At 55.9% G+C, this 12,319-nt stretch overlaps 2 protein-coding genes across 6 annotated transcripts in view; one reads left to right on the top strand and one right to left on the bottom strand.

The window, feature by feature from the left end:
• The first annotated feature begins 144 nt into the window (after positions 1–144).
• On the top strand, positions 145–4,421 carry MAFF (MAF bZIP transcription factor F). Of its 4 annotated transcripts, none has more exons than XM_066996354.1 (3): positions 145–193; positions 1,129–1,182; positions 1,260–4,421. In XM_066996354.1, exons 1-3 carry the CDS (start codon positions 173–175, stop codon positions 1,671–1,673), a joined length of 489 nt encoding a protein of 162 aa, XP_066852455.1. In that variant the 5' UTR covers positions 145–172; the 3' UTR covers positions 1,674–4,421. The 4 variants fall into 4 exon arrangements, with proteins under 4 accessions (XP_066852455.1, XP_066852458.1, XP_066852459.1 ...); XM_066996357.1 differs by having other exon boundaries at positions 162–273; XM_066996358.1 differs by lacking the exon at positions 145–193 and adding an exon at positions 538–690.
• Positions 3,786–12,319, bottom strand: part of TMEM184B (transmembrane protein 184B) — a 26,951-nt gene continuing 18,417 nt past the window's right edge. Inside the window, exons 6-10 of one of the 2 annotated variants that reach the window (XM_066996332.1) lie at positions 10,192–10,283; positions 9,784–9,953; positions 8,376–8,570; positions 7,498–7,521; positions 3,786–6,764 (exon numbers count right to left, since the gene is read on the bottom strand). In XM_066996332.1, the coding sequence (XP_066852433.1) occupies positions 6,523–6,764; positions 7,498–7,521; positions 8,376–8,570; positions 9,784–9,953; positions 10,192–10,283 (723 nt within the window). In that variant the 3' untranslated portion in view covers positions 3,786–6,522. The remainder of the gene's footprint in view (positions 6,765–7,497; positions 7,522–8,375; positions 8,571–9,783; positions 9,954–10,191; positions 10,284–12,319) is intronic. The other variant, XM_013180933.3, reaches the window with a different exon arrangement.

The raw sequence follows: 12,319 nt of genomic DNA, 5'->3' as shown, positions 1-12,319 counted from the left end.
GGAGGAGCGAATGGGGAGGGGAGAGGAGGGCGGGGCGAGTGAGGGGGAGAAAGGGGGGGCGCGGCCGCCATCTTTGTGAAGGGCGGGGAGGGGGAAGGGGGCGGGGCCAGGCGGGCCCTCCCGGGGGCGGGGCGCGCGGGAGGGGGTGACGTCAGCGCATGACTGTGTTTTTATGAATGAAAGGAATCCGCGGGTGAGTAATCGCGGGCAGCTCGGGCCGGAGGCGCAGCGCGCCCCGCCCGCCCGCCGCGGGGACGAGCGCGGCCTCTCCCGGTAAGCGCGGGGCGCGGGGGGCCGGGGGGCGGGGGGGGGGCTCGCTACCGAGGGGCCGGGGTTGGGGGGAGGCGGCTGGGCTCGGCTCGGCGCCCTCGCGTCCCTCGCGTCCCTCCCGGCCCCGCGTCTCGCCCTGCTGGGCCCCGATTGCATCAGCCTCCCCCTTCCCCTCCAGCCCCTCGCCTGGCTGCCGGGCCCCTCCGGGCCCCCCCCCCCCCTCCGCTCCTTCCTCGCTCTGCCGGCGGCGCGGGGGGGGGAGGTCCCGAGGCGGGGAAAGGCCGCTTGGGGCAGCCAGCGCCCTCCTCCCGTAGGGCTGGGGAAATATTCAACAATAATTAAAAAAAAAAAAAAAAAAAAGAAGGGGACGGGCAGAGTCCGGGTGGCTTTCGGGTGCCCCCCCGTCGCTGCTGAATCACGGTGAGACGCTGCCTCGCCCGCCCCCGCGACGTGGCCGCGGCCCCCACCCTTCGCCCCCCTTCGCCCCGGGGCGACCCCGCTCGTGCCCGGCCCGGCCCGGCGCCTCCGCCCGGTGTCGCCCCTCGGAGCCTCCGCTTCTGCTTTCCGAGAGGTACCGGGCGGGTCTCGGCCCCGGTGCCCTCCCCAGGAGGAGGCCCGGCCTCCCCGAGGCGAGGCTGGGGCGCTCGGGGGGTCCCCACGGCAGAGCATCCCCGCGGGGGGGCGAAGGAGGACGGGGGGGCGAAGGAGGACGGGAGGCCCGCTGTTGTTGGCCTCTGTTACGGACTTTTTATAAGGGGGAGGGATGGGACGTGGGGGTTTTAAGGCTGGGCATGGGACAGGGGGGTCGGCGTCACGCCTGGGCGCACGGCAGGCAATACCCGGCTCTTCTCTCGGCAGGGCTGGCACGGGGCGACCATGGCTGCGGACGGGCTCTCCAGCAAGGCGCTGAAGGTGAGCAGCGGGGGGGAAGACCCGGGGGGGTCACGGGGGGGTGCGTTATCGGGGGTCTCACGCGGTCTGTCCGGCAGGTGAAGCGGGAGCTGGGGGAGAACACGCCGCTGCTGTCAGATGAGGAGCTGATGGGGCTGTCGGTGCGGGAGCTCAACCACCACCTGCGGGGCCTCTCCAAGGAGGAGGTGGCGCGGCTGAAGCAGCGCCGGCGGACGCTGAAGAACCGGGGCTACGCCGCCAGCTGCCGGGTGAAGCGCGTCTGCCAGAAGGAAGAGCTGCAGAAGCAGAAGATGGAGCTGGAGTGGGAGGTGGACAAGCTGGCCCGGGAGAACGCCGCCATGCGCCTGGAGCTCGACACCCTCCGCGGCAAGTACGAGGCCCTGCAGGGCTTCGCCCGCACCGTGGCCGCCCACGGGCCCCCCGCCAAGGTGGCCACCGCCAGCGTCATCACCATCGTCAAGTCCGGCACCAACCAGGCCGCCTACTCCTAGTGCCGGCCCCCCGTCCCCCCCCGGCCGGGCACGGACCCCCCGGGGCGCCTTCCCCCACGGATCGACTTGAGGGTTGCCTCCCCAAGCCCTCCCTGACCTCTCCTCCGCTGGGACGTGTCCCCAAAATCCTCCCCCTCTGGTCCCCAGACCTCCTCTTGCCGGGCCAGCCCTCCTGTGTAGGGGGAGCTGCCACCACGTGTGTGCTGGGGTGGACAGGACCCCATGGGGGACCCCCGCGGAGGCAGCGGTGGCTCCCAAAACCTGGCACTACCCCATAGCGCCGTCCCCTGCTGCAGCCCCCCCCGGCCGGGCACCCCTCTCCCTGGTGGGTGCATGCAGGAGGGGATGAGCCCACGCGGCCAGAGGCAGGGAAATGTCCCACGGCTCCAAGCTGGCAGGAAAATGATGTGCCCCTTTTTTTGGGGACGATGCGGGAGAGCTGAGCGCAGGGCAGGCGCTCCCAGGAGCACGTACCAGGGAGGGAAATGGGGGGAGAGAGAGAGTTTGGCGGCGATGGGCGGACGGAAAAAGATGGAGGGGGTTGGTATCGGCCCCACGAGACGGGACGGAGATGGCGAGGGAAGGTGGCAGGTCAGAGGGGGAGAGAAAGTGGCTGCAGGTTGGCGCCTGGGTATGGGTGGGCAGGTGGGGAAGTGCTGGGGGAGCCCGGAGGTGATGGCGATGGAGGGGAGGGGTCCTTGGGGCAGGGGACGTGAGGGGCTCAGCCCAGGCTGTTGCCCGCGAAGGGGAGAAGCAGAGGTGCTGTTTTCTCTGTCCCCATCACGCACATCCTTCACGCCTCTTCCTGCCCGCGGGACGCTCGGCCCGGCCGGGCGTCTCTGAAACGCCGAGGCACGGGCAGGAAGGAAGCGGAGGCAGCTGGAGCGGCGATAAAACGCTGTTTTGCTCGGCGCAGGCCAGCTCGGACGGCCACGCCAAGCCCGGCGAGTGCTCCCCTGCGCCCCGTTGGCCATAAAGCACACGGAAAGGCCGTCCTGGCCTCCGGGAGCAGGAGGTGAGGCTGCGAGAATTGCAGGGAGAGGTGGAGGTGCGGGAGGTGGGGAGCCAGGGCACAGAGCATCCCTGCTCCTGGGAGCCGCCCCGCCGGCGGTCATGCCTCCCTTGGGGTTTTCCTCCAGCTTGGACACCAGCACGGGATGACCGGCTCTTCAGAAGGCTGAAAAGCCGGAGGAGAGTTGGGTTTGATGAGCACCGGGGAGGTAGCGGGAGGCGGACGCCTTGTGTGTGGCCTCTGCCACCACCTGTGATCGCCCCTTTCCGCCCCTGCCGCGGTATCGGTATCGCCACGCCAGCCGCCTCGGCTGCAGCCTCCATCCCTCCCCAAAAAGAGGTGCCTGCCGCTCACGGGGAGGGCACCGTGGTTAGAGTCCCCCCCTGCCCCGACTACTCTTGGGTTTATTTATTGCACGACCGTAAGTTATTTTCACGTCCTCTTTGCCATTCCGCCTCTCGGCACAGCCAGGATGTTGGTACAGAGCCGTACTTTATATTTTATATATGCAAATCACATTTTATCTTATACTTATATAGAGCAAAAAAAAAATACTTATTTATTTTCTGACTTACAGTATGTGTCCTACCCGACTCCTCTGTATTTTGTAGACTTTACAAATAAAGCAAGTTTTTTTTTTTTTTTTTTCCAAAGCGAGTGTGTTTGGTCGTTCTTGAACCTTGGGCTAGAGCTGTGGCTCTGCATCTTTAGCTTTGCTAAAGGACACGTTCAAGAAACTATGCCCCAAAAAGACTTGGGATGGGGCACAGCTCATGACTTCCAAACCAATGCTAACTTATACTCTTAGGTGTTGCTTTTCCTCTTCTCCCATAACTAGATCCTGGTGTACAAGGCTTTGCAGGTTCATTGCTGGAGCTTTGGTGATGCTTTTATCTCCTGGATGCATCTTCCCTCTTCAAATCGGCAAAAAATCAGAAAGAGTTTCCCTTGCCTATTGACCAGGAACCGCCAGGCTGGGCACTCTGAGGACAAGACCGGCAAAGTCTCGGTCCCTGAAACTGGGCAAAAATGTTAAATTGGCTCACAGAAGTCACGCACGCCGACACCACCACGCAGAGGCAGCTTATGTACAATCTATATTATCTCTATATTTTTTTATTTGTCATCATATTTGCTCATTTCTGCAGAGTATAACGTCACAAAGACCAAAATAGAGAGAGCGGCTTGTCGCTGAGCTCACATCAGTTAAACACGATAGGTACAAAACTAGGTGGCTCTGTCTTATTTATCATACAATTTTTTTTTTCAGTCGTTTATATACAAAGAACTACTCTACCTGGAAAAATAATAAACAAACCCCACGGGTATGTTACATGGTAAACAAAAAGGAAGGACAGAGAGGGGAAGCAGGTGAGGGGAGCAGCTCCAAGGGCCTACTCCTGGAGCCGACGGGTTGGGTAGGGCCCGGGGCCACTGCGAGCAGACCTGCAAGGCCGTGAGGTGCCGTGGCCTCAGTCTCAAGCTCTGGGTCTTCAAAATTAGGTATTTGTTCCTCCGAGCCGGCGAGGCTTCAGAGCCAATCCTCCTTCTGACACCTGCCTGTCGCAAGGGAGCGCAGGAAGCTCAGAGATGATCTCGTGTAGTGTTAAAAAATATATATATGAAACGCTAACGCAGGGCAGCTGGCTGTTGTTTGGGCGCTAGCTCTTCACCGGGCTTCTCCGAAGGCAGCTAGTGCAAGAAGGTTATGCTTTAAACCACTACAGAGAGGAAGCTTTGAGAATATCCAGATCCTATGCACGGCATACATATGCAGCATCCGTTTTTAAAACAAAGTTCAGAAAACGTATCCCCAAGCCCAGATCATCTTCAAGCTCAAGAGGGCCATTCCAGAGATTTCAGATCTCAGCCACCCCATGCAACAGACACCGGGGCCGCTTGCTGGTTAGGTGACACCAGGGTGCCACCAAGACCTGCAAACACAGGGACAGGGGGAAGGGATCACGTCCCACACCCCGCTTTTCTAAAAGACGTTTAAAACAAATACCCCAAACTAAAGGACTATTCATCGAAGCCACAGGAGACGGAAGGAAAGCCTATCCAATCTTCAGTCCTGCTGTCCAGGTAGCTTACGGGATGAGGAAAAAGAAAGCATCTGCATGTCTATTCAGCGGTGAGATTTAGGAAAAGCAGTAGCCAGCTGTGTGGCGTTGCTGGATGTGAGCGCGCAGCCCTGAGAGGGGTGCTGAGGAACAGAGGAGCCCCGTGCTCGCGGTTGCTTGTGAGAAAGTGAACGAGCAAGCGCACAGATCGCGACACAAGAGGAAAAGCAAACTCCAGGCAGTGAGACCCCGCTTCTAGCAGAGCAGCAAGGGGCAGTCTGGAAACGTGAAGGTATTCTTGTGGCAAGGCAGGCGTCAAGCGGGAGAAGAACAGAGAAACTAGAGGCAAGAAAAAAGCAGAAACTTGCTGCAGCCTCTCCATTTCAGGGGCAGGGGCGTCTGATCTATGGCACTTGAGTGTGCTCCCCCCGCTCCCCAGCCAGTTTTAAGCAGTTCCTGGTCCCTGGACAGATCCGCAGAGGGATTGTTTTTATTTTGGCTCCACTAAAAATCTAGGGGGCAATTCAAAACTTGACAAATGTAAAGGGAAGCTTCTTTTCTCACCCCGTGGATGCTGGCTCCACCTTGGAGAGCAGCGCAGTTGCTGCAGGGCCCGTGAAGCGTGGAGCAGCAGCTGCTGCCTGGGAAGCAGAGGGACACCTTCAAGCAGGCTGCGCCAGGTTTCAAGCCTGCTCTGGTTTGGCCCGGAATGGTTACGGAGCTGAAAAGCAAAGGAGTGTGCGACGTCCCTTTCTGGATACTCCAGTCTAAGGGCAAAGCTTGTGCATCTCGCAGGGGGGACCTGCAAGATGACTGACCGGGACCTGCTCTGACAGCTGGCTGGTGCAATCCACGTCTTTAAGAGGGGCAGGGAACAAGAGGAAAGAACAGCTTAGTGTTTACAAAAGTTCCTTCCCCCCCAGAAGGATGGAAGGGCCAGAGCTGTGCAAACTTCCACCCCCTATCACGGCCAGTCCTCAGGTTTTGCGAGCGGGAGACAGATGCTCCAGGGAGGCATCTTGCCACAGGAATGCAGGGGAGATGTGAACCTGGTGATTAGCAAACCCTGCCCCTGTGAGACAATAATTCCACCCCTGCTGAGCTTCAGCGGGGAGCAGAGAGGATGCAGAGAGGGTGGAACAGGAAGAAAGTCCCGTCCTTTTCCCTTTTGCTCGCTTACGTACAGGACTGCACAACCAGTGCTGAAGAGGGGTGGGAGAAGCTGTTCCCGACCAAATATTCGAGGCAATGGCTAACAGAAAGACCATTCTCCAGTCTGGTCCTTGGGAACGCTCATCACTGCATCCTAATCCCATCTCCCAAAGATCGCAGAGACGTTAGTACCAGGGAGCTGGGAGAGCAAGCTGTGCCTACACCAACCATTCGGGAGGAGGAACACGAAGCGGTCAGGTTGTCCAGCTGAAAAGAAAAACATTTTTGGCCACAACTCCAGACTCTGGCCAGTCGTGTGCCACACCAAGCTGGGCAAGTGGGGGAGGCCAGAGCCCCCGACCCCGTAGCTTTGCTTCGATTAATTCCAGTCAATTGCTGCTGGAAGGAACAGGCTCAAGAACAGAGTCTTGGCCAATCCCCTAACTCCACACCACTCATCGCGTCCGTACCCAAAAAACCTAATGGGAATTGCCCACTTCTGCAACCTGTACTCTCTAGGAAGTGATATGACTCGCACGTTTATGCTTCAATAAATTAAAAAAAAAATAACAAAAACCAACAGAAGAGGAAGAATGACGGCCTGCACTGGCCGTTTCCCCTCCTAGAACTCATCATCAGAGCTCAGCAAGAGGGTCTTCTCGTTGTCACGGGCGCCCGAGCAGCTGTGGGAGCGCGAGATGACGTGACCGCCGTTGCGCCAGGGGGGGCCATGCTCCAGCGTCGACTGCTGGGTGTACTGCTGGTAGGCTGGGGAGAAGTTGTGGATCGCGTCCTGGACGATGTCGTGAGGGTTCATGGTCTCCTTGAGGCTGCTGGAGATGCTCTTCATGGGAGCGCAACGACCTGTTGGGGGCAAGATGGGGAGGGACATGTGAAGGATGCTGCTGCCTTCCCCCACGCCCTTCGGCATGAAGGTAAGGACAGGGAGCATGCACTCCTAGACCCTGCAGAGCTTTATTTACAGACTTCCTTCAGCAGCTGCCGAGGAAATGCCACACAAACGGTGTCAAGTTTTTACCAGTAGCGCTCCCCCTGAAGTCCTAAAGAGAATCCACCTCAGCACCAAATGGAGGCCGTGCCACGAGAATGGGACTTTACCCCCACAACAACCCCCACTGCGCACTACCTGTGCTGGCTCAGGTGTGCAGCAAAGACAGCCAAGTGGGGAGGTGCTTCTGTAAAGTTGTTTTTTTTTTTTCCAGCACGGGCCTCTGACTCTGCTCAGTCCCAAGGACAAGCTCCCCAAACGACCGAGGCATGCCGATTAGCTTCGTGAAAGTGAAGGGAGGCTGCAGTGAGAGAGACCAGACCGGCCCCGTGCAGTTCTCTGGGGAGAGATGTTTCACGCAGGCCCAACACGAACGCTCCAGCGCGGGGTTATGCCACTGCCCGAGGGGCTGTTCTACGATTTATGATCCAGACAACCCTAGAGCAGCTGTGCGAGGCAGTCAGGTTACAGAGCTACACGAAGGGGGGACAAGGGGGAGAAGAGGCAGTAGGCAGGCTGGGAGCCAGGACAGAAGGGCATCCCAGTTAAATCCAGCTGAGACGAACACACACAGCATGCTGCACCTACCGTATGGCCCGTACGATGGAACGGCTGCATCGGGGACGAGTGGCCAAAGCAAAGGAGGAGAAAAAGAGGAGGGGGGAGAGACAGAGAGAAAGAGAGAGAGGAAATAACAAGAACTGAACAAGACCCGCCACCAAGTCACCCCCAAAGTACCAGGCAGCAGTTTACCCCTTCAACACACACAGATCTCACCTCCCCCAGCTGCGGCCACCATCCTGCCAAAACCTCTGGGGCTGGCTGGGATGGAGGGATTACCTACACGAACACAGCCCAGGGGTGCTGCCTTCCCACGGCTCGGCACAGAACCCCGCAACAGGAAGGAACACCTTTATTTGGAAAACGAGAAGCCCCAGTTCCTAGAGAACTTACACCTCCCTCTTCCCCAGAATAAGATTTCTAGCAGCTCCACCTTCAAAGTCATTACAGGAAGATCCTCCTCCTCCAAGCCAAACATATTGCCAAAGCACGGCCTCATCCTCCCAAGCTGGAGTCAAAACAGAGCCTGTTTCAGGCCCTGTCCCTCCTGCCTTCAGCTTGTTGCACAATCTGGAGCAATGGAGTTCCCCTTTGGGGAGACAGGAAGAAGGACAAACCCACTCTACCGAAAGGATGCAACTTCTTGCAGCCCTGAGGTCTGCAACAAGCTACCGTGGGTGGCACACTAGGGAAGCGAAAAGGGAACAATGCAATTCAGGCAAGGTTTCTGCCCTGCAGAGCTGTTGCACAACGAAATCTGCTCAGACGCCACGGAGGAGGGGACATGATGTTTTTCCAAGCGTTCAGGTTGGGAGTCATATCAGAGTGCTGGCTGCTGGAGGGACCCATCTCCACCCAGTCTCGCCACCCCACAGACATGCCATACGCACCAGCACATTTCCTACCTTGTGCATCAAGTCTCTTGTCCGCGTACACCTTGTAGGTGAAGGCATGGCGCAGGGCGATGGCCGCGAAAAACATCTCCACGCAGATGATGAAGTCCTGATACCCAGCAGCGACCGTGCCTTCACCCACAGACACGTTGGCGGAGTGGATTTTGGGGATGGCACCACACTTCTCCAAGATGGCCAACAGCATCCCTACACGAAGCAACAACCTCATGTAAACGTGCGAAAACCATGATTACACACCAACGGGGGCAAATGGAGATAGCTGTCTATGCTCTAGGAATGCAAACCCATTTAACACAGGAACCACAACCAGAGCAAGCTGGATACTCCCTCGCTCACCTGTACAACAACGAAAAAAGGAGGAATAAATGAAATAGATGTGTTTAAGCAAGGAATGTTCAAACATTGATCCTCTTCTATCCTCGGCTGAACTATTCTTGGGAACTAGCTGCTACAGGCCTTCAGCCCTAAAGGATATAAAGCAGCCAGATATTTCCACGGGTGATCTCAGCACCTCCACTAACTAAAGCTAAAAAAAGAGGTAACTGAGCTTTTCTCTTGAAGCATAAACTGTTTATGACACACAACTGTAAGAAAGATATTTTTCCCTGTCCATAACCAGGTGGCTGGCTGAAGAATTCCAGAGAAGGCAGAAAGCGTGTGACCATATGGCTCGAGATGAAAAAGTAGACAGCTTATTAGTCTGTCTGTATGCGGGGAGGATGGGCCATGCTCCAACAGCCTAAATTCCACCTAAGTTCCTACTCAATTAGTCTTTGAAGTGCAGCTCGGTAAACTTAAGTAGGGCACCGAACAGGGAAATGCTCAGAGCCAATTAGTAAGAGGCACTAAGCTGAGGTGGAATTTAGGCTTTCTGAACGCGCGTCTGCCTCACGACGTGTGTGTATTCTGAACGCCCTTCACGAACAGCAGTGCTTGGTGGTGCTCCTGTGGCATTCAGCTAGCTTGCTGCTTCACAGGCATCACAGACAAGCCATTACAATTTTGATTACACAGCATTACAAAAGTAATAATTTAAATGTGTCGCTTTAATCAATAAAATGGCAGCACGCAGATAAAACCTTGGCAGCTCGTGCTTTACGATTGCTTCAGGAATGCAAAGGACCCTTCAGCCAAACAGCTGGTTTTGCCAGAGAGATGTGTGCACGTGCACATGGAGGAACAGCGAGGATTCAGGAGCACAGAAACAAACAGGAAAACGAGCAAACCAGCTCTCCCTGAGAAAAGCAACAGAAGACCGTAAAACAAATCCAATAATAGCAATAATAAATAAATAAACAGAAACACATTCTGGCTATTAATCATCTGTTCTATGAATTCTGGCATCTGAGCCCCTGCACAGAGCTCCCTGTGGCTACAAGCGATGGGGAAAGCAGCTCACCTTGCCAGAAGGACAGGAAGATGACAGACTTCACCATGAAGAACTTGAGGACTGGGCTATAGGGACTGAGCAGCTCACGTGTGGCAAAGTAGAAAAGGAAGAGAGCATAGAGTGCCAGGCTGACAGAGATGTTGTAGATGATCGTCACGTAGAGGTAGCCACTGGTTACACTGAAGAGAGAAAATATGTGAACACCTGAAAAGCTCAGTATGATCCCTTCCCCTTGCCCTTCCCCTTTCTCCCCCAAACTAGGGCAGAAAAAAAACTGAAGCCAACAGGTTTACCCCTTTTCTCACGTACATATTCAGCCCACGAGCACCCCAGTCTTTTCCCATGGCCCAGCACCCCCAGAGGCTGCAAGCGCAGCAGGGAAGGGGAAAGCGAGGCCTAGAGGCTAGACAAACTTACTCAAAGTCGCCATCCTGGTACTTGCCGAAGGCCTGAAGGATGACGGTGCTGATGGCCATGAGGGGCTTCACCACACAGAACTGCAGGGTAGCCTGCGGGAACGAGAGAGGAGGAGTGAGAAGGCAGCGGGTGCAAGAGGCCAAGGTCGCAAACAAACACCCAGTGCACGTGTCAGTGTCCACCGTGACTTGCCGTGCAAGCACCCAACAGGAGACAGAGGAGATTCGGAGTAAGTACGTGCACATTTACGCCCAGTAACTGCATGAAAACAATCCCGTGCTGTGCTATGGTACAAGCACAGCGTATGTAGGGTGAAGCACACAACACAAAGCAATGCCGGGGGAGGGAAGCACACCCCAAGCTGGAGTTGCCATAAAGCTAGGTAACAAGGCCTCCTTGGTGAAAGAGATGAAAGCCAGCTCTCTGAGGAGGAACTGTGACAGCTGCCACCACGTTAAGGCATTTTGTGTACACTGTCTGGCCAGAGAGAAGTTACAGCCGTTCTGTTGTCACCCACGCGCCTTTTCTGAATCTCCCCAAAGACTCTGCAGCACTCGGGATCAGCTCTGTCCAGTCTGGCAGTAGGCACTACAGGTATACGTCATGGCTCCTATCAGGATTCCTCTCTCAAAGCCACCCCACGCTTCATTTTTTTCTGGGTACAGGGAAAGCCGAATGCCAAGGCCCTAAAAGAGCAGCAGACTGTGACCCTGAAAACATCACCACGTCTCCCCAAAGAAGACTGCAAGAGCCTGGGCAGGTGCTGACCTGCACACGTGGGGAGGGCTGTGTATGGAAAGAAAGCAAAACCGAAGAGGAATAATTGCTTTGGATACGATGCAATTTGTTAGTGGTCATAAGACTTCAAGGAGATTAAAAACCCCAGCACATGCCAGTTCGTGAGTCACTGTAAAGATGTGAACTGGAAAAGGTCAAGCTAATTGGTAAACAACTCCGTCCTCTGAGCTTCCCCTCCTTCCAATCTGGGGATGGTTTAACCATTTCCCCGCAATCCAAACCACCGCCTTCTATTTTTAGTCGCTTCCCCAGAAGATGCTACAGCATACGGGAAGCACATGGATGGTGTGTGACCCACGAGGGTCACCAGACACGGACCCAGAAAGAACCTCAATGGAGACAACTCGAAGGAAATGAGCTGTCCAGGTTTTACAGCGCAGCCACCGGCACGCCACCCAGCTGCTGCAGGACCTCGGGCAACGCGTGCAGACTGAGTGACCCTCGGCAGCAACCTGCCTGAGAACGACTTGAGGCTGGTGGCGAGGATGGAAAGGAGAGGTCGGAACATGCAGACAGACTTTCCCAGGATGAAAGGGGCTGGAAAAGCAGAAAACACGGGCAGGTGGTGGCAGGAAGCAGTGGGAAGCTAGGGAGCAGGGATAAGATGGGCAGGGGGCTCCTTTCAGCACGTTCTTCTTCCTGAGCATCACGATGGAGGGATACTGCAGCAGTCAGCACTGACACCTGCTCTGCTGCCCTTTCACACCAGCCTACCCAGAAATTTGCCTCGGAAGGTCTCACTCGCCAGTCCTGGAAGTCTACAAGTACCAGAAAGCGAGTCTTGGTGTCAAAGACTTCTCACCAAGGCAACATACCAGCTCGAGCCAAGGAGGAGGGAAGTACTCAACACACCCCTTTGCAAGACGCCTCCCTCGCAGCCTCCACAGCAGAGTTAGTTGTTTGCAAAGGGCTGGCCTGGTGAGAAGAACTGCTGCCAGACAGCAGCAAAGCAAAAGCAAAAGCGAAATGGCCACCTAAGCCAGAGTTACCAAATGAGCTCGAGATTTGCAGAAGCCAGCAAAATCCCCCTGAAAAGTGCTTCTAGTTCTCATTGTTGTGAAGAAAAAAACAAAAAACTTCCCAAACACAACCACATGCAACCCATGATGTAGAGATACTTGCCAGAGGCTGCGAGACATGAGAAATAAGAGGTCTAAGGGAAATTCTCTCTCCAGCACTCATTCACCTCGATGGGTGTTAGGTCTGCTCGTGACACATTTAAAAGGTAAATGTTAAAATTAGGAGCAAAAAGAATAGGTAATGCATGGAATCAAATATGGGAGCACAAATGAACCCCAAGAGAAAGAGAATAGACAACATACGGGGAGCA

The sequence above is a fragment of the Anser cygnoides genome, chromosome 1 (assembly GCF_040182565.1).
Source record: "Anser cygnoides isolate HZ-2024a breed goose chromosome 1, Taihu_goose_T2T_genome, whole genome shotgun sequence".
In the NCBI taxonomy this organism is placed as follows: Eukaryota; Metazoa; Chordata; class Aves; order Anseriformes; family Anatidae; genus Anser; species Anser cygnoides.
Note: the sequence above shows the minus strand (reverse complement) of the source record. Positions and strands in the feature narration are given on the sequence as shown.

Bases quoted from the DNA above. Each gene is read 5' to 3' on its own strand.
- MAFF (XM_066996354.1), top strand. From the start codon at position 173: ATGAATGAAAGGAATCCGCGG. The intron at 194-1,128 runs GTGAGTAATCGC...TTCTCTCGGCAG, and splicing joins TGAATGAAAGGAATCCGCGG to GGCTGGCACGGGGCGACCAT. The intron at 1,183-1,259 runs GTGAGCAGCGGG...TCTGTCCGGCAG, and splicing joins TCTCCAGCAAGGCGCTGAAG to GTGAAGCGGGAGCTGGGGGA.